The sequence below is a fragment of the Rhincodon typus genome, chromosome 24 (genome assembly GCF_021869965.1).
Source record: "Rhincodon typus isolate 14 chromosome 24, sRhiTyp1.1, whole genome shotgun sequence".
Taxonomy (NCBI): domain Eukaryota; kingdom Metazoa; phylum Chordata; class Chondrichthyes; order Orectolobiformes; family Rhincodontidae; genus Rhincodon; species Rhincodon typus.
This window is the reverse complement of record NC_063355.1, coordinates 39,542,606-39,569,298: the sequence shown is the minus strand read 5'-3', so window position 1 is coordinate 39,569,298 and position 26,693 is coordinate 39,542,606. Positions and strand designations below refer to the sequence as shown.

The 26,693-nt window shown below is 40.7% G+C and overlaps 1 protein-coding gene and 1 long non-coding RNA gene across 2 annotated transcripts in view; one reads left to right on the top strand and one right to left on the bottom strand.

Annotated features, from left to right (window-relative positions):
* Window positions 1-291: 291 nt before the first annotated feature.
* LOC125485962 lies at window positions 292-1,476 on the bottom strand. The gene is made up of 2 exons (XR_007264684.1): window positions 1,373-1,476; window positions 292-886 (listed from the first exon to the last, which is right to left on the bottom strand). It is a non-coding gene; the product is annotated as an uncharacterized LOC125485962 (long non-coding RNA).
* The window catches only part of LOC109911391 (ubiquitin-conjugating enzyme E2 L3), a 59,345-nt gene continuing 33,437 nt past the window's right edge, over window positions 786-26,693 (top strand). Inside the window, exons 1-2 of the mRNA XM_020510692.2 lie at window positions 786-895; window positions 12,365-12,460. Of these exons, the coding sequence (XP_020366281.1) occupies window positions 860-895; window positions 12,365-12,460 (132 nt within the window). The 5' untranslated portion in view covers window positions 786-859. The remainder of the gene's footprint in view (window positions 896-12,364; window positions 12,461-26,693) is intronic.

Genomic DNA, 26,693 nt, shown 5'->3' with positions numbered 1-26,693 from the left:
AAAGGTGGTGCTGTTCACCTACAATGCCATTAAGGAGAGAATTCCAGGATTTTGATCCAGCGACAGTGAATGAACAGCAATGTACTTCCAAGTAAGGATGGTGACTGCTTTGGACGGGAACTTTTAAGGAGATGGTGTTCCTAAGTAACCACTGCTCTTGTCCTTCAAGATGGAAGTGGTCATTGGGTTTGGAGGGTGTTGTCTGAAGATCTTTGGAGAATTTCTACCGTACTTCTTGTAAATAACAGAATAAACAGGAAGCTGAAATAACAAGGGGAAACAGTTCGAAGCTAAAATTGATGTGCAAATAGTTTATTGCTTTCATTTTGACCAGAATGGCCATTACAAACTCGTTAGAGAGCTGAGCTTCTGATTGGCCACCACCGCCATAGCCGGCACCAATGAATGGCCGGTTCTACCGCTTCAGATTGGCTAGCGTCCCCATGGCGTCGCCTATTAGTCACCACTCACGGTTTCCGATTGGTTTACGACCATCCGCCGCCGCCGATTGGTCGCCCTCTGCAGTTTCCGATTGGCTCATGGTCGGATGGTGCCAACGATTGGTCCAAAACCACGGTTTCCGTTTGGATCACGCCAGGGCGGCGCCACTGAGTGCCTGGCATTCGCCGCTTCGGCTTGGCGCCGCGGATTGGGCGACATGCGCGGTTGCCGATTGGCCCGCGCCCGTACGACGCCCGCCGATTGATCAGCGATTCGCACTGGCGCGAATGTAGCCGCTCATTGGTCGAATCCCGCCGCTTTCTGGTAGGCCTCTGGCCGATTAGGCCGCCGTGGCCCCTGATTGGCCAGCAGCGTCGGCAGGGAACGTGGATCTCGCCGGTCCCGGGGAGAAGTGCGGATGATCAAGATGGCGGGCAGCAGCCGGCTGTTGAAGGTAAAATAAGAAAATTAACATATTAAAAAAAAACCTGAGGCCGTTCCTCGCAGGAGGAGAGGCGGGTGTTGTGGTGGTGGTGGGAGAGAGCGGGCATTGGGAGACATTACAGCGAGAAACGTGCGGGGGGAGGAAAAAGAGACGAAACGGGAAGCGGCGGGAACGATAACGGTTGGCGGGGGGCGGGGCAGCAATGTAATCCGGGAAGTGGTGGTGGTGGTGGTGGGGGACACAAAGTGCTGCTTTTTAACCCCACCCCTACCCCGTCTCTCTCCGCCATGGGCGGGGGTGGGGGTTAGGGGATTGTCCGCCAGGCGCCGACCCTGTGCCCCCGTGGGTGGGGGTAAGAAATGGCCATTCCCGCCGCCGCCGCCGCCGCCTGATTTCGCGGAAAGGGACGGCTCTCATTGGACCCGGTGCCCCCGCTGCAGGTTTTTTTGTCCCTCATCCTCATCGTTCGAAAAGTCCCCCCCTCACCTTTTCATTTTCTCACCGTCTTTTTTTCCCCTCCCCTCCGTGGAGCAGAGGCGGCGGGTCCTCTCCTTTTATTTGATCCACCGCCTCTACCCCACATGTACTTCCTTCACCTAACCCCTCCTCCTCCTCCCCCCCCCCCCACACCCAAAAAAATCCCATCTCTTTCGCAACTCCTCCCCTCGGCTGAACCCCGATGACTTTAAGTCCCCACACTGGGACGGCCTTCTCCTCTCCCGCTGCCCCCAACACCCAAAGAACCATCTTTTCCTCCCCTCTGCCACCGTAAAAGGCTTTCTCTCCCGCTACCAGCCCCCAAAATGGCCTTTTTCTTCATTCCACTTCTTGTCTCCACCCCTTCCTCCTCCTCTCTCCCCTGCATGGCTGACTTATCTTCACCTCCCCCCAAGCAGATGGCCTGTTCCCTATGTAGTTTCCCAACAATAATCCTAAAATCAAACTGGAGATGTTTTCTTTACCTCTTCCCCTTATCAGTGTTGGTTGACTAGGCTGAGATTGAAACGTGCCTAGCTTTGACTCAGCAGTTTCCTGGCTTACTGTATCCAGGGATAGGATGCCTTTCATTTTAAATGCACTCCCCAATCGCGCATGCACGTGTGTAGACTGCCACTCTCTCTCTGACCCTTAGCCGTTGCCTGTCTTAAAAGTTACAATTATAGGTTTGCTATTCACAGTGGAGGGAGTGAAAATGTCAAGTATTGATGTGCAAATATGATTAACAGCTTTTAGCAAGGGTGTTGTGCGCACGGTTCAAAATGGAATTCCTTGGAATTTATAGGTCTGGGTTTTTCAGTAATGTGATGGTTGTTATTCCAGCATTAATGGGAGTTGTGCTTGGGGTCCCCCACAGTGAAACTGAAGAAGTTACCTGGGAAATTGAAGAGTCAATTGACCAACTCCTCTACATCTGGAATCCTTTGAAAGTCTCTGTTTAAATTGGAGAATTTGGAGTGTCTTCATAAAACTTTTAAAACATTAAAACATTAGACTATTATATCTAACTCTGAAGTAACTATTAAAAAGGCCTGATGCTTACCTCTTACCTCAGCCCCATCAATTATACCACCTGACAAGCTACCCCTGCTCTGCAGCCACCACCCCCCCCCCCCCCCCCACTTCTGTTGCTGCTAAAAGTGACCTGCCGCATGCCTGGCACCCAATCTACCTACTAGCCTAACCCTCTCCATCTGACACGCTACCTGCCAGCACCCTAATATCATTCTTATTGTTTGACAACTGATGTCAAAGCTGTTTGAAACTTGAAATTTCTGAATACGACAGCTGACTGCTGTGAAAAGAGAATGTGGTCTGCACGACCTTTACAGTTCTGCACCATGAAAGAACTGTCAGGTGGAAGTATGGCTTCACACTTCTGAAAGAGCCCTGATCAGAATCTTCTCAAATGCGGAACCGTCCATTTTGGTGCCTTCAATTCTATTTTTCTTTGTTTTTATTTTTGACTTTGTGCATCAGATTTGATGTCAAATTCACAATTCTATCTTGATGCAACTTGCTTGCATGGTTGATCTGTAATTTTTTTTTTTGGTTTGATTGTTTAAGGAAATCTGTGTTTCTCTGCCTGGACCCTTCTGTGGTGTGTGCTAGGGGCTGACTGGAAGTTTAGGTTGCGCCCATGAGCCTCCATTGTTTCCCAGGGGATTTTAAAACATACAGGCATATGGACATGTTTTCCTTTAAAAAGAGAGCTATCATAAATCTGTACATAACTTAATTGTACAAAACCTGTATAGTCAGCTTAGGGTAATGATTGCATTGGCCAGACCAGGTGAAGATGATAGTTTTCCTGATGTTCAATAGTGAGCAATGTTTTTGTCTTTGGAAGAGTGTTGTTTCATGGCTATGTTTACTGACAAAACATTTATTGATTTCAAAATCCTAAATTTGCCATAGCTGTAGACCACTTTATAGTTTGTCATTCCAGTAATGTTTATCTAAGTATGGAATTGTGCTCCAGTTCTATGTTTGCAAATGTTCCTATTTTCAATCTATAGTAAAATTTCTTATTGACCTGGCATGCATATGAATGTTTGGAGTGATGCATTTTACATGCAAGATTCATGTCAGAATAATTTCCTCAAACATAAGTAAAATGGAACTGCAGTGTTTTAAGTGGTGTCTTGAATCTTGTAGACCAAATCCTGTTTGTCATAACACAAATGTTATAGCAAGAAAGTATAAAATATAACAACTAGGCATCAATTCTAAACAAAGCTTTTTATCCATTATTAAATTACCTGAATTTGTACATTTTAAAGTAATTTGTTTCACACTCTGATTATGTTGAACCTTTAATCTTAAAGTCAGTAGTATCTAGGCATGATCGTCAGGAATTATCCCATCAAGTGTTGGCATTGTTTAATCCGGTATCTCATTACTACTATAACTTCTTGGGCGACATATCTGTCATGCTGATAAATGTTACAATAAGAAAAATGGAATGTGAAAATAAGTGAAAAATAAATCATGAGCATTCTGGTGTCCTTGGGCAGGTTAATGTTTGTCTTGTTTATTTTTAACATTCAATTTCCCCTATGTATTTCCACTCCTAATACAAAGTTTTTATAATAAAGCACCATTTTAATTCTCCACTTTGCTTCCATGCTGATTTTTCTATATGTGGCCTACTGCAGTGCTCTAGCAAATCTTGAGGAACAACGTCTTATCTTTTGACTCAGCAGTTTACAGTACTCTGCACTCAACATAAGAGTTCAACACCTTTAGATCACAACGTCTACCTCCATGTTTATTTTTTCTTGTCTTTGGTGGGTTTACTTTTGCTCTGTTTGTTTCTTTCCATTTGTATTGCATTCTGATGGTTGCTAAGTGGTCATTCACAGCTCATCAGAAACATAACATGTTTTTCTGTGCCATACCCATACCAGTTGCATTGTGAAATATTTTGTTACTTATTTGCTCCTGTCCTGCACCCTCTTGCAGATGTTCTTCCTGCCCCCTCCCACAGACTGAAACTTATGTTTGTAGTTTCTTTTCTGATATAAGGTTGTCTCAACCTGAAATGTCAACTTTGTTTCTCTCCACAGATGCCTGCTAAATATTTTCTGCCTTTATTTTATTTCTGGATTTCCAACTTGCAAAGCATATTTCGCAACTCACTTCAGGTTTTAAAAACTGTATTTGCAGTTTAGATGTCCATTGATAAAGCTTTCAAAATGATTAAATTAGGTTGGATAATTATGTTACTTTAACTGCTCAGAAAACAGACTGTTGGGAATCAAATCAAATTTGTTGAAATATTTCAGTGTACAAGTTGTGTTCTAATTCTAGGTGTATATTAATCTCATCATTTGAAACAAATTTGAGAATGTACTTGACAATAGTGTAAAGTTTTCTTTACAATTAGAATTTAAAATGTTACTTAATTTTATTGCCATGCACAGTAGATAAGATCTACAATGATTGAGAAGCTTTTTCTCGTTTAATTTTTGAATCAGTTTTTTTTTCACCTTCTAACCTGCCTTTTCTTGAGAGTATCAATCCGTTCTGAGTATGGTTACAAGAATTTTGAATGTTCTTGCAGAGAAACAATACAAACGTGACTGGCCTAATAGCCTGCTTGGATGCTGAAACCATTCTATGCTCTCTGGGATCTTATCTTTATGCCCATTCTACATAGGAATCCAATTGGTCAATATTATGGCAGTGGTAAGGGTTGACAGCTGGGGAAGGGAAGAAAATCACAGATAAGCTCTTTTTGAGCTTGGTATGTACATCTGTACCCACTTTTGGATCAGAAGCAACATCAGCCAGACTAATTGTTCTAAAAATATAGAATTAATAAAAAGAATATTTTTTCTTGCTGTAAAACATGATGTCTCCTTGGTAAAACCTTGTCAGAATTTTGTAAGATTCTATAGCATCTCTTGCCAGTGTTACACTCTGTGCAAGTACATGTATCCAGTTGTGAATTATAAGAAAATTTATCAGAGCATACCCAATTCTGTTACTTCTATCAAATATGTACTAATGGCCTTGCAGCTTACTCTTTTTAATTGTATAAAGATCTGAGTGGAGAGAAAAGTATACAGATTATTGTGGTAGATAGAAATAATAATTGATGAGAGTTATTCAATCAAACACGGTCCATTACTGAGGGCCAATACTAAAAATACAAGTGGCCAACAGCAATGACGATAATGTAGTTTGAATGCCAGTAGGATGGTTATAGAGTATTACAGCATAGAAGGAGGCCCTTCGGACCATCATGTCACTGCCAGTGCTCTTCAAGCATCTATCTATTCTAATCCTATTTCCTAGCACTTGAGCCACAGCCTTATGTGTGAGAGCATTAAGCGTTTGTCCAGGTAGTTAAATGTTGTAATGGTTCCTGCCCATATAACTCTTCCAAGCAGCACGTTTTAAATACATTCTATCCTTTAGGTGGGGAAGTAAATCTCCTGCCCCTTACCTTAAATTTATGCCCCTGTTGATTTTAAGGGGGTTTATGATCACGGTTAACTAAAATAGTGGGTGAATGATTTATTGCAAATTTCTGATTGCTCTTTCCCAGAAAACTGTTTCACTTATGGTACATTAGTTAATTAGGCACAAAAAGGAAATATACGATCTGTGACAGATGAGAAGGCTTTACTGATGTCAGAGCATGGTGGAGTCTCAACAATGTGTGGTAATTGACCTCTGCCAAGGGTGAGGGGAGGGGGGTGGAGTTCTTACTGACACCACAATCAAGTCTCCCTTCAGCTTTCTCTGCTTTAATGAAAACAAACCTAGCCATGTAGTCTCTTCATTGCTGAAATACCACAGCCTTGGCAACAAACTGTTGAATTCTGCCTGCATCTTTTGTAGTGGACACTCATTCTTCCTATAGTGTGACATCCAGAACTGCACACAGCACTCTTATGGTCTAACCAATGTCCTGTAGAGCTCCAATGTAAACTCTCAGCCCCTTGTGTTTTATGTTTCTTCTCACAAAGGATTTCCCTCCCCACCCTATCTGCCTTTTGTAGGGACCGCTCTCTTCACGACTCCCTCGTCTGCTCCACACTCTCCACTAACCCCACCACCCCCGGCACCTTTCCCTGCAACCGCAGGAGGTGCTACACCTACCCTACACACAGACACACACACACACACACACACACACACACACACCCCTCCATCCCCCAACCTCCATTCAAGGCAAAAAACAAACCTTCGACATCAGACATGGGTTCACCTGCACATCCATCAACTTGGCCTACTGCATCCGCTGCACCTGCCGTGGCCTCCTCCACATCGATGAGACCAAGCGGAGACTCGGACACCATTTTGTAGAGCATCTGTGCTTTGTACATGACAAACAACACAACCTTCCGGTTGCGCAAAATTTTAACTCCCCGCCCCCCCACTCCCTGGGTGACATCCATCCTGGGTCCCCCCTAGTGTCACAATAATGTCACCCACAAACTGGAGGAACAGCACCTCATGTTCTGCTTCAGGAGCCTACAGCCTGTCAGTCTGAATATGGATTTTACCAGTTTCAAAATCTCTCCATTCCCAGCCTCAATGCATTACCAACTCTCCCCCTCATTCCTGCCTCCTTGACTTGACACAACCTGTCCACCTTTTCTCCCGCCTATCTACCATTCCCACCTTGCTGACCAATCCTGATCACTGCCTACATGCAGTCACCTATTACCATCCTACCAACTTTCCCCAGCCCCACTCCTCCTCTCTATTTATTTCTGAGCTTCCCCTCCCCATTTCTGAAGAAGGGTCCTGACCTGAAATGTCAGCTTTCCTGTTCCTTGGATGCTGCCTGGCCTGCTGTGTTCCTCCAGCTCCATACTTTGTTATCTCTGACAACAGCATCCGCAGTTCTTGCGGATTGTTTTAACTACGCGATCCATCTGTCCTGTTAACTTCAAGGTCTATGTACGTGTAAATGAAATAAAAAAAAATGTGAAATGTTCAAAATGAGAAGTTTGAGGAAAAGATCAAACTGTCCAGCAAACTTAAATCATAAAAACCTGCCAAAGGTATAACTATCCCATTCATGAGTATGAGATGAAGAATCTAATAGGTTAGCATGTCAGCTGCATAAATAAAAGCAAAATATTTTGGATTTCCAGAGTCTGTTACACACAAACTGAAGGCCAGAGAGAACCCGGAAAGGAACCGGTCTAGTATGACTGCTTCCACCATGTGCTTGGCTCCTGTTTTGACAGCTCAAAGTTGTCTGTGCAATTCAATTGTGTTTTTAAAAAAAATGGTAGAGCAGGAGTCTTTAGATTCTGGTGACCTCTTTCAGTTTAAAAAACGGAAGGAGATTAAAAAATAGGTAACTGTAGTGCTAGTTAACCTAATGCCTGTTTTTGGAAAGTGTTGGAGTCTACTATAGAGGACATAATAGCAGAGGATTTAGAAGTATATAATATCAAGCAGAGTCAGTATAATTTCATGCAGGGGAAATCATGTCTGACACATTTTACAAGAATTATTTGAGGAGACAATGAGCAGGATAGATAAAAGGAAGCGGTGGATGTAATACATTTGGATTTTCAGAAGTGTTTGATAAGGTATTACATAGGCTACTTAAGATAAGTGCCCCATGGTGTTGAGAGATAGTATGCTAGCGTGTTTAGAGATTTGGCTAACAATAGAAGGCGAGTTGAGATAAGGAGGACATTAACAGGATGGCAGTCTGTGGTCAGTGGAGTGTCGCAGTGGTTGGTGCTGGGGCCACAATTATTTAGAATATGTACTAACTTGAATGAGGGAAGTGAATGTACTAGAGATAAGTTTGCCAATGACCCAAATTAGGTGGGAGGGCAAGTGATGAGGGGGTGGCGGGGGGGGGGCATATAGATAGTTTAAGAATGGGCAGAAATTTGGTAGATGGAATATGAGTGTATGCATTTTGGCAGAAGGAATGCGGCACAATATTATTTAAATGGAGAAATCTACAGCGCAGAGACATTTGGAAGACCTCGTGCATGAATCATAAGTTTAGCAGCTGATAAAAGCAAAGGAATATTGGCTTTTATTTCAAAAGAGAATGTGATATAAATGTCAGGACGTTTTGCTAAAACTGCAAGTATATTCAAGGCTGAAGTAGACCACTATTTAATTAGTAAGGGAATCTAGCATTATAGGGTGAAGGGCCTGTATCCTGCATTTGTGATGTGTATTTGCAGTGCTGACACAATGAAAGATTCTGATGTTTTTGTGTGGTTTGATTTGCGTTGTGTATTCTGTTGCCTGTTGAAAGTAACTTCTATAATTGACAGTCAGCATTGAGAGGGATGACATGAAAACTGTGACATTTGCAGATTACAATTTGTCCATCAGCGTGGGTCTCAATTACACATGAATTTTACTTGACCAAAGTGTAGTCTAAACAGAACACAGAACTACCAATGCTGAATTGTAACTCATGTTGACCGTTGTCCACTTGTCACACAAGTCATTAACTTAGCTTGCTTGTCTGATTAGACATTTTGTCCCATGCACTATTTGTATATCTGGCTTGATTACATTTTAAATCATTGTCAAATTTCAGCTGCAAGTACTGTAGCTGTTTGTGTGGTAGTGCATTCTAGAGTATGAGCTCTTGGATGAAACCACTAGGAGACTGGATAGTTATTCACAGAGACATTTAACCGAAGGTAGGCCATTTGGTCCATCAGTTCCATCTCTCTTCAGAGCAGTCCAGTCAAGCCTCGTCCTTCACTGTATTCCCATAATCCTGTAAGTTTATTTCAATCCAGTGTCCGGTTGTTTACCTTTCCCAATGACCTAATGTTGTGAATAACTAAGCTTAAAAAGCAGGTTCCAGGGCATTGCCACTGTTTGGCCTATAAAAATACGACCTTCCATTCTACTTGCATCTCTTGCTTTCACTGTTAGTTCAGAATTGATTTGTGCTGAGAATCAGGTTGTGAAGAGCTGCTCTGTTTATGAAATATTAATAGCTCAAAGGGTGTACCACCCCACCTCTACCTTCCAATGCAGGACTTTCAGTTTATTTACATATTTGATGAGGTTCAAAGTTCCTTGCATTTAGCATGGTACAAGAAGATGAGCAAACTGATCACCATGTATAAGTTAAAGTCCACCTTCACTCAGACAACAAATAGGTGGAGGTGAAATTGTTTAAGTCTTACGTTTGCCAGCCAGTAAATTATTGTTACTTCATACCAACAGAGCCATTTTGCTGCAGTTAAAAATGTTGGTAACAAAGTTACAAAGAAATTCAGAAAGAATTCTGATCTCACTATGGAGGATACAAAAATATTTGAATAATAAAGTTAAACCATGAGGTGGAAGGGTGAGACAGCATGGAAACAGACCCTTTGGTCCAATTTACCTGCGCTGACCCAACACCCAATCTGACTTAATCCCATTTGCCAGCATTTGGACAATAGTCCTCCAAACCCTTTCTATTTATATACTCATCCAGTTGCCTCCTCCCCCCCCCACCCCCCCCCCCCCCCCCCCCCCTCCCAATTTATAGCCATTCAGGTGGTAATCTGCCTTCTTGTTTTGTTGCTGTCAGTTTTCCAGACTTTGCTAGATTTTTGGGAGGGTTTATTTGGACTGGAAAGTAGCAAATATTGCCTTTTATTTAAGAAGGGAGGGAAGCAAGAAACTATAGGCTAGTTATCTTGACATGTGGGTTAAGTGTTGGAAAAGATTATTAAGGAGGTTTTAGCTGGGCAGTTAAACAAACACTAGGTCATCAGGATGAGTGAACATAGTTTTTTGTAAAGGAAATCATAATTATCTGATTTAATTGATTTACTTTGAAGGAGTAACATGCAGTGTGCATAGAGAGGAGCCTCCTAGATATAATCTATTTAGATTTCCAGAAGACAGTTGATAGTGTCACGCGCACACTTTATTTCTTAAAGTAAGGAGCTTATGCTGTAGTGGTCTAACATTAGCATGGGTAGAAGATTGGCTGGCAGAAAAAGGTATACATAAACGGTTACTTTTTTAATTGGCAGGATGTGTTCCTGCAAGGATGTGTGCTGATGACTCAGATATTTACAAGTTTCATCAATGACTTAGGGGCACGAAACAAAGTGCCTATTATCTAAATTTGCAGGTGAGATAAAGCTAAATTCCCTCCTTATGCTCTTCGTTGGTATGTTTGTAGATTGAACAGTTTTTAAGCAAAAATTTCATGAGGTGCCTTGATGGATAATTGCAGCGTTCTCCGATCAAAAATCCAGTCCACTGGGAGTAATGAGGAAAAATAAAATCCATTACATTTTGAAATGTATGTATACAAAGCCCCATCTTGGCCTTTGGCAAATGATGAATCTGGAGTTAAATGGTCTTCACGCTCGCTTTTAAGGAATGGACAACATGTGGAAAAGTGTGCTACTGTTCCATCTTTGTGGGTTGTCCATCTTTATAATGCACCACATTCTTTTAAAAATATGGAAAATTAAGAGACAAAATTCTTTACAATTATTTTATATTGAATCCAAGTTTTCTTGTTGAATATTATGATAGAATCAGTTTGTCTTTCTTAATCCATCTTTCTGTAAAAAAACTAGCAACCATTTAATTGCTTCTTGAATGATTTCAGTTTTAACCTTCCTTATGCTGTCTTGTGATTATTTTGATTATTAATCTGCAAAGAAATGTTTGCTAATATCAAACCTTACTTAGCTTTTTATTAGTCCCTATCACCATCTAACTTGAAATAGTGCCATAGAATTAACTTCTATGTACCATTTCATAAACTTATTTTCAGTAAGGCATATTTTCAACATTGGGGAGTGTGAATTTTTCTAACCTTTCTTTCTTTGTAACTTAAAAGCTCTCTTGTTAGGGATCAGCTTTGTCTTTCTCTGTAGTGCCTCCTGAATGTGGAGATATCTTTTGTGCCTGTGGACTGATTATGATTTGGAAGTTGGCCTGACTAAATGCGGCTACTTCAGACTTTCACTCTACTGAACAATACACTTAAGTTTGTTGTTTTTATTGCTTTCTGCATTTTGATGGACCTCCTAAATCAATGATTGTCAATGTGTGGCACTTCAGCCTTTGCCTTTGATTTCATAATATGGCTTTCTAAACAGCTGCAGGCATATCACTGCTCCCATTATTAGGAGTGCCATTTTCTCTAAATGAATTCGAGATTTTTATTTTGTGAAAAGTGGTAAAAACCAGGTAGCACTGGCATTGTCACTGTGTTGAAAGGAGAGGAAAAGCAAATAATGGGTCCCAGGTATGTCATGTATTCATTTTTAAAAAAAACTGTTTTACCTTGTATAAAGAATCAAAACATTCCAGCATGGAAACACTGTTTGGCTCCCAAGTTTATGCTTGCTTTTCTGCATGAGCCATCTAATTAATCACATTTCATATGTGCTACTTTTTCTTTTAATATTCCTTCTTTTAAGCAACATTAATTCCCTTTTTAACAAATTAATGGATTCTAGGTAGCATCTGCAACAGAGTTCTATATTTTAACTGCCCTGCAAATAATTTTATAACCTTATTTTTGTCGTCTTGTTGATATCTTGCTAACCAGTGAAAACTATTGTACCATTATCTTCCATTTGCTGTTCATAAGCTTGAACACTGCAATCAGGTCACCCCTTAAATCTCTTGGATTTGAGTTATTTTCCATGTTTGAGTAATTTTCTTGTTTTAAAAAAAATATAAAATGTCAATCTATTCCCATTATAATTTGAGTTGTATTCAAGAATTGCTAGATGTAAACTGAAAGCCTGTGAAACACTCAATTTCTGGACCATTTCAATTCAAGTATATTTTGTTGTAGTTCTGAAGAGCATATGATTGCATTTCTGATGGCAACAATGGTGGTTATTAAAGTACATTTTAGATACTTGTGCAGCATTTGTATTTTTTTAATGCTATTTACTCTGAAAATTGGTAACTGCACTCTGGCACAGGGTAAGGAATTCTGCTGTAACACTGATTTTGTTTTTTACCTGTCATTTTATTTGTTCATAGGAACTTGCTGAAATCCGCTCATCTGGAATGAAGAATTTCCGTAATATCCTAGTGGATGAAACAAATGTATTCTATTGGCAAGGACTTATTGTTCCTGTAAGTAGGCTGTTCATTTGCCAACGATTAGTTTTACAATTGATTATTTAATTCTTGTTTGTTTTCAAATTGTGATCGCATTACACATTTACAAATCTGAAACCTGTCCAAGCAGAGCAACTTGTTCCATTTGCCGAATTTCACAACTTGACTGTGAGTGGCTGAAGTAGCCCCACTGTTTCTTACACATGGATTTATGTCATCCATGGTTAGTTCTGTAACATTAGAGGTGTAAATTATTTTCAAGCTTCAAGTATGTATGTCACAAATTTTAAGATGCAGAAGTTGTTCAGGTTAGGAGATGTGCTGTTCAAGCCTCAAATATTTGAGTCTGTATTTTAGAGAAAACATTGCTTAATGTGGTCAAATACAGTGGTTCATAAGTTGCATTTGACAAATGTATATAAGTGATTTGTCAGTAGTGGACTTGTATAGAATACTTGTTTTCAGCAATTCTCAGTACTTGGCAGTTGTGTACTTTTTGGTTTCGTAAAACTTGTGAACAGTATTACTTATTTATGGAAAAGTATTTTTGGCATCCTGTTTTGATGTCCCGGTTTTGACCATTGGAGTGTTCCAGGAATTTCTATGTTTCAAGTGACTATTTGCTTCTAGGTTTCTCCTTTATTTTGCTTGCATCCTGATGTGGTAATTTGTGTAATATCCTAATTTTATGTGGTCTTGCTTGCTCTGTGAGCTCTGTAGTAAATATTGGCAGTCTATAGTTTGGAAAAGTTGGAGACACTGGGTACTGTAAAGGCTACAGGCCCTGACAACATTCCGCAAAAGTACTGTGCTCCAGAACTTGCCCTAGCCAAGCTGTTCCAGTAGACTGTCAAGTAGATGCCAGTATTGGAAATGTGGAAAATTGCTCGTCTGTCTTGTACATAAAAAATCCAACCTAGCCAATTACCGCCACATCAGTCTAGTCTCGATCATCAGTAAACTGATAGAAGGTGTCATCAACAATGCTGTCAAACATGGACAAAAGCAGTGAGGTGAGAGTGTCAACCCCTGAGCTCAAGCCTACATTTGACATTCTGGCATCGAGCCCTGGCAAAACTGGAACCAATGGGTTTCGGGGGCAAACTCTCCGGTGCTAGTCATACCTGTCAAAAGAAAATGGTCGTGGTTTGTTGGAGGTCAGTTGTCTCAGCTCCAGGGCATCTCTGCAGGAGTTCCTCAGAGTAATGCCCTAAGTTCGACCATCTTCGACTGTTTCATCGATGACCTTCCCTCCATCGTAAGATCAGAAGTGGGGATATTCAGTGATGATTGCACAATGTTCAGCACCGTTTGCAACTCCTCAGATACTGAAGCAGTCCTTATCCAAATGTAACAAGAACTGGACAATATTGAGGCTTGAGCTGGCATGTAGCAAGTAACACAAATACTAGGTTATGACCATCACCAATAAGAGGCAATCTAACCAGCGCCCTGTGACATTCAGTGGTGAGGTCCCCAAAATCAAAATCCTGGGGGTTATCATTGACCAGAAACTCAACTCAACTCGACTCACTACATGAACACTGGCGACAAGAGCAGGTCAGAGGCTAGGAACACTGCAGTGAGCAACGCCAGCTGACTCCCCAAAGCCTGTCCACCATCTACAAGACATAACTCAGGAGTGTAATGGGATTCTCCCCACTTGCTTGGATGAGTGCAGCCCCAACGACACTCAGGACGCGTGACACCATCCAGGACAAAGCAGCCTGTTTAATTGGCACCACGTTCACAAACATCCACTCCCTTCACCACTGACACTCAGTATACACTGCTGCTACTATCTACAAGATGCACTGCGGAAATTCACCAAACATTCTCAGACTGCACCTTCCAAACCCATAGCCATTTATATTTAAAAGAAGGGCAGCAGACATGGGAACACCACCACCTTCAAGTTCCTCTCCAAGCCATGCACCATTCTGACTCGGCAATATATTGCCATTCCTTCATTATCACTGGGTCAAAATCCTGGAAATCCCTCCCGAAGGGCATTGTGGGTCAACCCACAGCAGGTGCACTGCAGTAGTTCAAGAAGGCAGCTCACCACCACTTTCTCAAGGGCATCTAGGGACGGGCAATAAATGCTAGTCAGCCAGCATGCCCACATCCCACAAATGAATAAATTTAAAAATTAGCTTTAGGCTTGTATTTATCGTCCAGCACCCAAGTGTATGTAGTTGAGTTTGAATTATTGGTGTTCCTGGTTGCTTTGATTTAGAAACTTAATCTTAATCGGGGCTAACTTTGAATGATACTGTGGAAATACTAATCTAAACCACTGAACTGATAAGGCCTCTGTTTAATGCCTCAGTCAAAGGAGTACATCAGATTAGCTTATATGGCACACTTCTGCTATTTGGCTGCATCAAGAATGTTTCCACCTGAGTCAGCACGGCTTGGTTAAAGAGAAGGCATGCCATGGTATGAGTGGCAAGATACTGGTATGGATACAAGATTGACTGGCTGAAGGCAGAGTTAGGGAATAAAGGGATGAGGAGGAATTTCTTCAGTCAGATGGTGAATCTTTGGAACTTGTTGCTTTAATAGTCTGAGTATTTAAGTATATTTCAGGATGGTAGTCAGAGGCTACCAGAGGGGTCAGTGTTGGAGCTACAATTATTCATGTCATACATTGTTGATCAGGATGAAAAAACTGAGGGCATTTTTGTTATGTTTGCAGATTACAAAAAAGTGGGTAGAGGGACAAGTAGCATTCAGGAGGAAGGGAGGCTGCAAAAGGGCATAGACAGGTGAGAAGATTGGGCAAAGAAGTGGCAGAAGGAATACATTGGGGAAAGTGTGAGGTTATGCCCTTTGGGGGTAGGAAAAGTAGAAATGTAGACTATTTTATAAATGGGAAAAAGGCTTTGGAAATCTGAAGCACAAAGGGACCTGGGAGTCCTAGTTCAGGATTCTCAAGAGTAACATTCTGGTGCAGTTGGTAGTTATGAATGCTAAAATTGCATTTGCCTTCCTTTCAAGAAGGCTAGAATGCAAGAGCAGGGATGTATTGCTAAAGCTGCATAATGCTCTGGTCAGACTGCATTTGGAATATTTTATTAGCACTTTTGGGCCCCACATCTAAGGAAGGATCTGTTGCGCCTTGGTGGAGGTCTGGAGGAGGTTTACAAGAATGATGGGGGTGAAGAGCTCCTCATAAGAGGAGCAGTTGAGGACTCTGGGTCCGTATTCGATGGGAGTTCAGAAGAAGGAGGGAGGAATCTGATTACAACTTACAGGAGATTGAGCGGCCTGGATGCAGTGGATGTGGAGAAGATGTTTCCACTGCAGGGAAGGCTAAGACCTGAGGGCAACCTCAGTGAAGGAGTGACACTTTTAGAACTGAGATAAGGAGGAATTTTTTTCAGCGAGAAGGTGGTGAATCTGTGGAACTCATTGCAGAAATGTGTGGAGTCCAGGCCATTGAGTGTATTGAGATAGAGATGGATCAAAGATGACGGGGAGAAAGTAGAATTAGGTTGAGAACCGTAGCAGCCATGATTGAATGGCGGAGGAGGCTCAATGGAACAAATGGCCTAATTCTGCTCCTATACCGTCCGGTTTAATTCTCTCTCTCTCTTTCGCTCCACGAATGCAAACTTCTCCATTATACATAAAAGTTCAGAATTGGTGTAATTCTGCTTGAACTCTACTTACAAATTTGCTGACCACACCACCATAAGGGTCAGATCTCAAACAACAACGCAACAGAATAGAGGAAAAAGAGTGCTTAGTGGCATTGTATAAAGACAGTAATGTCTCGATCAATGTCAGCGAAATGAAGGAGCTGGTCATCGACTTCAGGAAGTGGAGCGGCAGACACACCTCTGTCTGTATCAATGATGTTGAGATGAAGTTGATCATGATTCTCAAGTTTCTGGGAGTAACAATCACCAACAATCTATCCTGGTCCATACATGCTGACGCTATGATTAAAAAAGCACACCAACACCTTTTTTTCCTTGGAAGGTTAAGGAAATTTGGAATGTCCAAAATGACACTTAATTTTTTTTATAGGTGCATCATAGCTTTGTATGGCAACTGCTGTACCCAAGGCAGCACGAAATTACAAAGAGTTGAGAACACAGCCCAATCCATCACGCAAACCAGTCTTCCATCCATTGAGTTTGTCTATACTTTCCATGGCCTTGGGGAAAGCAACCAGTGTAATTGCAGATCCCTTCCACCTCTGTTATACTCTCTTCCACCCTCTTCCATCAGGCAGAAGATACAAAAGTTTGAGAACAGCTTCTTCCCTGCTGTTTATCAGATTTTTTTGAATGGACCTCATAAATACTAAAGCTCTTCGTGCTCGCGCGCGCTCTCCACCTTCTCTGTAGCTGTAACACTGTACATTTAGCAATGATTGTGGATTTTTGCTGCCTAAGGCCTGCAGCTGTTTTTCCATTTGCTGCAAATGAGAGACCAAGGGCTTCTAATTTGGGTCTGGTGGCCTACTCCATGTCGATGAAACCTCCCATTCCTCAATGGCTCCATTTCACTTTGGCTATCTGCTGTTTCTCCCCCTCTAATTGCTCTGGACTGCCTTCTGATGTCCTCCTGTAAGAAGCCAGGCCCTGTGCATCCCCAGGCCAGTGGCTGGCTCCTGCTTTGGTAGAGGAGGAGGAGCCCTGAACCAAGACCCCAGCAGCTGATGTTAAGCAGCAGTGACTGGAGGAATAGCGAAGGAGAAGCCGATTGAGAAAATGGCAAAGATAAATTGTTGAACCAAAAATACAAGGCTGTTGTAGTAATATCATGCAATATAATCAGTGATCCAAGGTGGTGCTGGAGTGTGGCAATACTGCAATTAACATGTGAAACACTTTACACTGTATTTATAAACATGTGGCAACATTAAATCTACATCCAAGTTCTGTTCTAGTACCCTGTTGTACTCGTGTATAGTATGATCTGCCTGAGTAGCGTGCGAAACAATACTTTTCACTGTATCTCAGTACGTGTGACAATGATAAATCCAAACAAAATTCATATGGCCTCCCAAGCCCCCTCAACCATTCAGTAAGGTAATAGCTGATCTTTTACTTTATTTTCTGTCCCGATCATATTCCTGTTCCTGTGGTCATTTGATTCCCTTTATGTCCAAACATTTTTCTCCTCACCGTCTTGAGTATTTTCAAGAGCCCACAGGAGTAGAGATTTCCAAAGACTCAAAGTGAAGAAATTTCCCAAGTCTAAAATGTCTGTTCTCTGAGCCAGCCTCCGTGATCCTTAAATGTAGATCCTGCAACCAGAGAAAACATCTTCAGAGTCCATCCTGTTAAGTCTGTTAGGAGCCTCATGTTTCAAATAGATCGTCTCTCATTCTTCTGAACTCAAGAATATAGGCTCTCCTGCTCAAGATCTCTTCATTGGACAGCATTCTCATCCCTGGACTCAAATCGGTGAATGTCTGTCGCACTCCTCTAAAACAAGTGTATTCTTCCTTGGGTAAGGGGACTAAAACTATGCACTATTTGAGATACAATTGCAAGTTTCTTCTCCCTTTTGCTTCTGATTGGGTTGCTCTTTGTGGCTTCTGTGAAGTCATACAAAATACTTGTTCAAAGACTATTTGCTTGTTTCCTCATTATCAACTCGTTCGAGTCTGTCTGAGGGGCCAATCCTCTCAAGTCTTTTATATACTTGTAGAGGCTTTTCCTATCTCTGTCTCTTACTTGCTAGTTTTTCTTTCTCTGGTGCTCTAATTTCTCCCTTCTTTTCGCCATTCTTTGCTTTCTAAAATTTCATTATCTTTATCTTTTAGTCCATCCAATATACTTTGCAGCGTTGTAAATCGTTTATTTCAATTTGATAGCTTCCTTAACTTTCTTAGTTAGCTACCTGTATCCTCCTCGTTTTTTTTCCCACAGTGGAATATATATCTTTGAGAGTTATGAAATATCTTAAATACGTGTCATTGCTTGTCTACCGTCTTAGCTTTGAACCTATTTCCCCTGTCCACTTCAGCAGACTTTGTCTTCATACCCTTTAAAATTGCCTGTAATAGGTATAAATCAAGTAATAAGAGTACTATAAAAGACAGTTATGGCTGCTCACGCAGTCGGCAATGGTTTTTCAAGCCTTTAAGAATTTTTGCTGTGACTAATTCGGATGTTTTAAAAAAAAACCTCTACTTTATATTTGCAGTCCTATACATCACACACCAAACATGGTCCTTGAAGAGAATCTCATAGAAATAGCTATCTGATCATAATTCTTTCAAGGATTGAGGGAGCTCATGAGGTTTTTGTAACTATGTATTTTATTTCTGTGGAGCTTTTAGTGTTTTCAAATTGAATTTATGATGTAGGTAGGCTTTTGATATGATTTGCAGTTTTGTGCCATACCTAGTTTGATTAATCAATGATGTATCATTCTGTTCTATATTCTAAGAATGGGATGGATGAAAAGTTACTTCGCTGCTAAAGTGTGTTTTGCACTGTTCTGCTATAATGTCCCTTTTGAATACCTGATCAGTTCTGTAAAATTGTGTTTGTAGCATGAGTTGTTACTTTGGAAATAAAAGTTACATTTAAAAGAATAGGAGAAATCTGTCACAGATTTTGAATGGTTACTACTGCAAAACACTAATAGATTACATATTTTGGAGAGTTTGTAAATTAGTAGTGATTTATATAATGTATAGTGCCACCATTTATGAAGTACCTGTTTTATGTCATATTTACTTTGGATGCTTTTGGGAGGTTTAGCATGGACAAACTAAGACCTAGAACTAACTCAGTGACCGGGTGGTCTTGTCTCAGTATGACCTTGGCATCTTAATGCGCACAGACACTTCAGTTGCATTTCAGTTTCAAGATTGCTGATGAGTCATGTCTCTCAGTTGCAATGTCACTGCACTAGTTGGAAATTTCTTTCACTATTAGGTGGATAATGGGAGGCTGAATACAAGAATTTTAAAGTGATTGTACAGTTATAATAAATTTAAAAGGGAGCAAGCTGGGGCTATCATATGCTTGGAAGAAATTGTTGCCATGATTCTGCTATATCCTGTAGTTCGTTCCTGTGAAACACTTTTGGAAATGATGTTTTTGGATGTAATGTTAATCCGATGCACCTTTTCTCTCAGTGCTGCTGTTTCAAAAAGTAAGAGAGGAATTTTTCCCAGCCCTCTTGCCAGTATTTATTCCCTGATCAACATTAATATCTGATTCCAGTTCCTGGACTGGGACCTTTCAGTGCACAGATAGTCTCTGTTGTGAGAAACTCAGTCGCCTAACTTCAAAAAAGCATTGGTTTAAGTATCTTGGGCTAAGTTGTGAAAGAGCTGTACAAATGCAAGTCTGTCTTATTGATCAAGCCTATTACAAGACAACGTGTTATGAAAATAACACCAATTTCTTCCCTGAGATTAAGCCATGAAGGCACAGTTTTCCTCTATGCTAATATCTGATGTAATATTCCAGTTATGATTTTAGGAAACAACCCTTTATTTCAGTTTATGGAAGTAGCTTAGAACAAGCACTTAAATCTATGATAACCACAGCGCTGTGTGTCAGAAATTATTTGGAGTTTTTGCGTTTAAAGACTCATTACGGTGGCTTTTATCAAAAGTAGGTCAGAAAATTCCCTAGGCTGAAAAGAATCTAGCCCAAAGTGTGTGTTAACGAAGTTTGAGATTTATTTTCTTAGTTTTAACAGTGAACTCTAAACCTGCAGTAATTTTTCTGATTCTATTTCAATGCTTAATTCACCTTGTGTTTATTTTCACTAAATTTGTATTCTTGTTTCAGTAGGGAAAAGTGTTTCCTAACCTTTGCTTTGTTCTTTTTGTTGATAATCCTAACTTTATGCTTTCAGTTGATCCACTAACTACAATAGTTTTTGTTGCTCTTGTGACTTTGTTGAGTTCCTTTTTAGGAGATTCCTACACACTTGATACAAATGCAATACGCCAACTTCTGTGAATAGCCACAGTTTATTTAAGCAAGTACAAGCTTTGGAGGATTACTTAACAATCTTCACAGGGCTTGCGGAGCCGTGTCAAGCGATGCTCCCCGTAAGGGAGCCGTCCTCCCTTTATATAGGTTTTTACAGCACAGTCAGTCCTGCGTACAAGATACAATTTTTTTTTCTCCCCACCCCACCCCACCCCACCCCACAGTCACATGCCTAGCAACAGTGTTAGAATGTAACTTAATCATCTAACAGTAAAACAATGTGTAAGACTAGATAGTTCCTTATCCTTTTAGCTTTAATTCAACATTTACAGAGAGCAGAGTATAATTAGATTACTGCATTTTGTCTGCGAGACAGGGGCGCCCATGAAGCACCTAATTTCTTACATGTCAACAGAACAGATATTAACCCTTTACCATTTCAACTTGAACCTTCCTAGCATTATATAGATATTGCGACATGGGAACATAGGGCCTTAGGTTCTTGCTTTATAAACTCAAGTTCTGTTTAAGAGCCTTTATTAACTGCTTGTAATGCCAAATGCTAACTCTATATCTGTTATTCCTTGTTTGTTCTTCAATGTTGACATGGTCTTTGCATCACACAACTCTGGTAGTACATTCCATGCGACCCTTATTGAAGCAGTTCCTTCTCTCGTCCTAAATTTTTTTGCATTTACTTATCTGTCTATTTTTCTACATGCTTGATCTAATGGAATCAATTTAATGACTGGTGGGACAGCAGTTCCTTGTAGCTTCCTCAGTATTTGCTCCTTTCTTACATCTCCCAACGTGTTCTGTTGCAATTCATTCCAGCTTCTCAAATTTGGCCTCAATTAATGTCTCTTATTTCCTGTGTCACTGCAGTAAATTGTTCTGCACCTTCTCATCAGAATTTTCATCATTTTTAAAATGGGTCAACCAAAATAGAATGCATAGTTTTGTGACTTCTGGTCTCGTTATTTTTCTGTAAGGCTTTGCCATTCAGTTTATGAAAATCTTCGGAATGCGAGCTGATACATTTTCGTATATGTCTGCCCAATCTACTAATCCACCTGTTGTCCTAAAGTCAGTGTTCATAGATCAATGAACCGCAGTCACTTATGTGTTGTCTGCAGCTTTAGAGTTTGTGCTTTTGAGTTCTTCAAAATGCAAGTTCTAGAATTCTCTTCAAACATCTTTCTGTTCTTTTATTTTTCAGATCTTGTGCATCTGGTTTCCAATTTTGAGAATCCTGTAAAGTTTTACTGTTTTACAAGTGGTGTTCTTTGCATGTTTTTGTATCTCTGACTAATCGCTTTTCTCTTTTTTTATATATAAAAGTGATCAGCCTAATATATATCCCTAGGAAATGCACCACTGTTCACACCTGTTCAGACCGAATACTCTCTGATCACTGCATTTTCTCTTGTAATCTTCAACCAACTTTGCATCTGTGCTGCTAGATTTTTTTCCAGTGCCATGTTCTTTGATTTCTAACACACTCTTCTTTATGAAAGGACAATTTGAAAATCCATACACGTAATAGCACTGCATTTCCTTTTAACATTGCAAGTAATTTCCTCTGCCATTAAAGAACGTGCATAAAATTAAAAGTATGAGTAGGTATCTTGTCTTCCCGAGACTGCTTCATCATTCAGTAAGATTGAGATTGCTTCACATTCCTACTTATCCTTGATCATCTTTCACCCTCTTTCTTATCAAGAATCTATCTGCTTCTTGTCTTAAAAAGATTCAACAACTTCACCGTCTTTAGAGTCATAGAGTTGTATTTGATGGAAACAGATCTTTGATCCACCTCGTCCATGCTGATCAGATCTAGTCCCGTTTGCCAGCATTTGGCCCGTATTCCTCTAAATGCTTCCTATTCATGTACCCATTCAGATGCCTTGTAAATGTTGTAATCGTACATACCTCTGCCACTTCCTCTGGAAGAAGAGTGTTCTAAAGACTGGTGGTTCTGAGACATTTTTCTTATCTTTCTCTTTCAAAAGAAGGCCCAGCACTAACCCCTGTGGCACACCACTTGTTACTCCTTGCCAATCTGAAAAAGATTCTCATGCTTGTTATTTCCTGTAAGCGAGCCAATTTTTTTTTTTCCATGCAAATATGTTTCACCAATAACATTTAACATTTGATGCCTTCTGAAAATATAAATACAGCACGTCCACCAGTTGCCAATCGGCCATAGCACATGTCTCTACTGCAATGAACTCCAGTACGTTGGTTAAACCTCTTTCAAAGGCAGCTGACTCTACCTATGATATCTTTAACAGCTTCTGGCATCTACAGTGACATACTAGCCTAACTGGCCTGTAGTTTCTTATTGTCTATCTCCCATCCTTTTTGAATAAAAGAATTATATTCACAATTTCCCAGTATGATAGCACCTTCCCCAAATCTAGGGAGTTTTGGAAAATAACTAACTTATCAACTAGCTGCTTATTTTAAGACCCCTGAGATGAATTCCATCAATGTCTGGGGACTTAGCAGCTCCTAGTTCTAAAAGGTTGCCTAATATCACTTACTTCTGTGGGTGATTTTTAATTTTGTTGAGATCCCTTCCTTCTGTTCCTGTATGTCTATTTCTGGGTTACTTGTATCTTCTATAGTGGAAGATCAATGCAAAATATCTATTTGGTTCATCTGCCATCTCCTTTTTAAGGTTGTTTTTAATTATCTCAATTGACGTGGCCATTGCTGGCTGGCTCGTACCAAGGTGCCCTTGAGAGGCTGGTGGTGAACTGCTGCAGTGATTGTGCTTTGGGTAGACCCATAACGCAGTTCACCTGGATATTCCAGGATTTTCATCCAATGACCCTGAAGATATGGCAATATATTTCTAAATCAGGATAGTCAGTGGCTTTGTGCTTACAGGTAGTGGTGTTCCCATGTATCTGTTGCCCTTGTCTTTCCAGATGGCTGTGTTTGTGGGTTTGGAAGATGTTGTCTGAGGATCTTTGGTGAATTTCTGCAGGGTGCATATTGTAGATGGTACACCCCTGCTGCTGCTGATCATCAGTGATGGAGCGAGTGGATGATTGTGGATGTGATGTCAATCAAATGGACTGCTTTTGTCCTGGATGGTGTCAGGCTTCTCGATTGCTGTTGCTGCACTCATCCAGGTAAGTGGGGAGTATTCCATATCGCTCTTGGCCTGTGCCTTGTAGATGGTGGACAAACTCTGGGGAGTCGGGAGGTGAGTTATCTACAGTATTCATAGTCTCTGCCCTGCCCGTTTAGCCACTGTGTTTATATGACAAGTCTAGTTGAGTTTCTGGTCAGTGGTAACCCCAAGGATGTTGATGGTGGGGGAATTCGGTGATGGTAACACCATTTAATGTCACGGTGATTTAGATTGTCTTTGTCTTTGTCTCTGTCTCTTTTTGGAGATAGTGCCTGGCATTTGTGTGGCATGAATGTTACTTGCCATTCTTCAGCCCGAGCATGGATATGGGCCAGGTCTTGTTCCATTTGAACATGAATTGCTTCAGTATCTGAGGAGTTGCAAATGGTCCCAAACATTATGCAATCATCCTCATTTCTGACCTTCTTTCATGGAGAGGAAGTAATTTATGAAGCAGCTGAAGATGGTTGAGCCTAGGACACCTAGCCCGAGGATCTCCTGGAGCTGAGCTGACTGACTTCCAACAGCTGTAACCATCATCCTACATATCAGGTATAACTCCAACCAGTGAAAAGTTTGCCCCCCACCCTGCCCGATTCCCACTGGTTCATGTTTAGGTAGGGCTCTTTGATGCCACATGTTGTCAAATGCAGCCTTGATATCAAGGGCTATCTATCTGACCTCACCAATGTTAATTCTTCAGACTTGTTTTTCACAGGACCACTGCTCACTTTTTATTAATGCTTCTTTTACAGATCGATATGGAAACTGATGTGTTCTTATGCTTCTAGTTAGCTTTCACTTGTCCTGTCAGATTTTCTTGCTTTTTGTCATTTTTTATTGCTGATTTTTTTTGTTGCATTTTCTGTCTTGTTGCCCAACTTTGCAGCATTCTATACTTTTCTTTAAAACCGATAGTGCCTTAACTTTTGTTGTGGGAAAATTACCACAAGTTACCTTTAATTTGGCTACTCATTAGGAAATCTCACAGACGATCAAGTACTGAAACAATAGTTTAAACTTTTACATGTAGCAACCAAAATAAGACCCCTCAAGTAAGCAAGTATAAGTCTTGCAACCCAGTTTAGCTGGGCCAGGGTTTCAACTAACACTAGTCAGTCTGCGGAAGTGTCGATGATTCAATTCTTGAGCAGTGTTATTTGAAGTTCTGCTGTTGAGTTGTTCTGATGTCGCATTCTTATACAATTTTCTTTCTTTCAAGTTTGTGGTGTGTCATTATCAATTGAATAGACTCTTTCATCCCAACATTGATTATACTTTTGGAAACCTCAAATCTGTAGCTTGCCTTCTCACTAGAAATAGCTCCTTTTGTTCCTTGTTACATTTGGGGTTAGCTGTCTGTTTATAACTCTCTGCTTCTCCTGCAACTAACCCCTTTACTTCAGAACGTTACTTCTGCAGGCAGGTCTTAAGTGCCCATTTGTCATGAGGCAGCAGATTATCATGTAAGTCTTAACTTCTCTCTCTTCCAAGAAACAGCTTATGTCATTTCTGTAACTCCTTCCTGGGGACGGTTAACATTGCCGTAACTCCTTTTCTAATAGTTTCTCATTATTCCTTTCATCTCAAGAAATTGTTTATTCCAAAAAAAATTTATTGCTGAATCTTGCGATCCATGAAGTTATTAAAGTTGTGAAGTTTACATTGTTACATTTTTGTTCTAAGTTAAATACTGATGGTGGCTTCTCCATTTAGAATTTTTCTTTCTGGCATTCTCTGCATATGACTGCCACTGAATCTCTATTGACTTATCCTGAAACATTATTTCTGGCTGAACACCCTCCTACAGATGGATGTCCAACAGCTGCAATGGCATTCTTGATCCTGGCATTGGGGAGGCAATATAGCATCCTGGAGTCATGTTTACTGTCACAGAAATGCCTGTCTGATTCCCTGACTAAGGAGTAACTTATCACAATTGATCTATTCCTTTTCCTTCACCCACATGCAGCCCTGTCAGTCTTTCCTCTGCCCATAACACCCGTGTGCTTTTTGCCTTTGCTTGCCGGTATTATGTGTAGGGGGAGTTGAAAGGGGCGTTCACAATTTTTCTTGTGTATTTAGAATATATTTATTTGTATTAAATGGTCCTACTTGTTGAGTACAGAAACCTGACCCATGCTTTCTGTCAACCTGCGTTTAAAAGGTAGATAAAATGAGGAATTCTCCATATTTTTAAAAATCTTTTAACTCTTATGAGAACTTCAGGAATAGTGGGCCTTGATCTCGAGCACATAACCCCAGTCAGGCATAAAACTACTGGTGAACTTGATCTGCTTTGGCTAGGTTCAGTTGAATGATTTCCCAGTGTAGAATCTCTGTTTCCACCTGAGCTTTATTTTTCTGTGTTCAACCAGTAAGGATGTTGTTTATTGGTACTGACTGTCCTGCATCTACATTGTGCCAGGCTGACGTGCATCCAGCTTTATATGTCTACTTATTTCCTTAGACTATTTAAAATTACTAGATCTTCCTGTAAATAGGAGAAGACCGTGTCGAACTGTCCCAGTATTTCTGTGTTGGTTAGTTGAATTATCTGAGGTTCTCAAACTCAGTTCCTATCTCTCATCACTTTCAACATCTCATACTCCACCTGACACACTTGCTCCTTCTCATCCTCTTCCCTGTAATGATACACTTTCAACATATTGGTGACACAACCAGTCCTTCCAGGTCAGGAGGAGCTATCAGAAAAGTCATTTTACTATTTAAGGGTGGCACGGTGGCACAGTGGCTCAGTGGTCAGCACTGCTGCCTCACAGTGCCAGAGATTTGGGTTAAATTTCAGCCCCGGGCAACTGTCTATGGAGTTTGCACATTCTCCCCGTGTCTGCTTGGGTTTCCTCCTATAGTCTAAAGATGTACAGGTTAGGTGGATTAGCCATGGTAAATGCAGGGTTACAGGAATAGGATAAAGTGGTAAGTCTGGGTGGGATGCTCTTTGGAGAGTTGGTGTGGACTTGATAGGCAGAATGGCCTGCTTTCACACAGGAGAGTTCATGGAATCCTGAAAAACTATTAAGTATCAGTAACCACTGAATCTTCCTTTCAGGGTTTCAACTTGCAAAGACTGTAATGCAAATACTTGAAATATTCTAGTTGTAGAATGTTTATCCGCCTGTTCTTTAATGTTCAATTGTTTAAAAAAATGTAACTG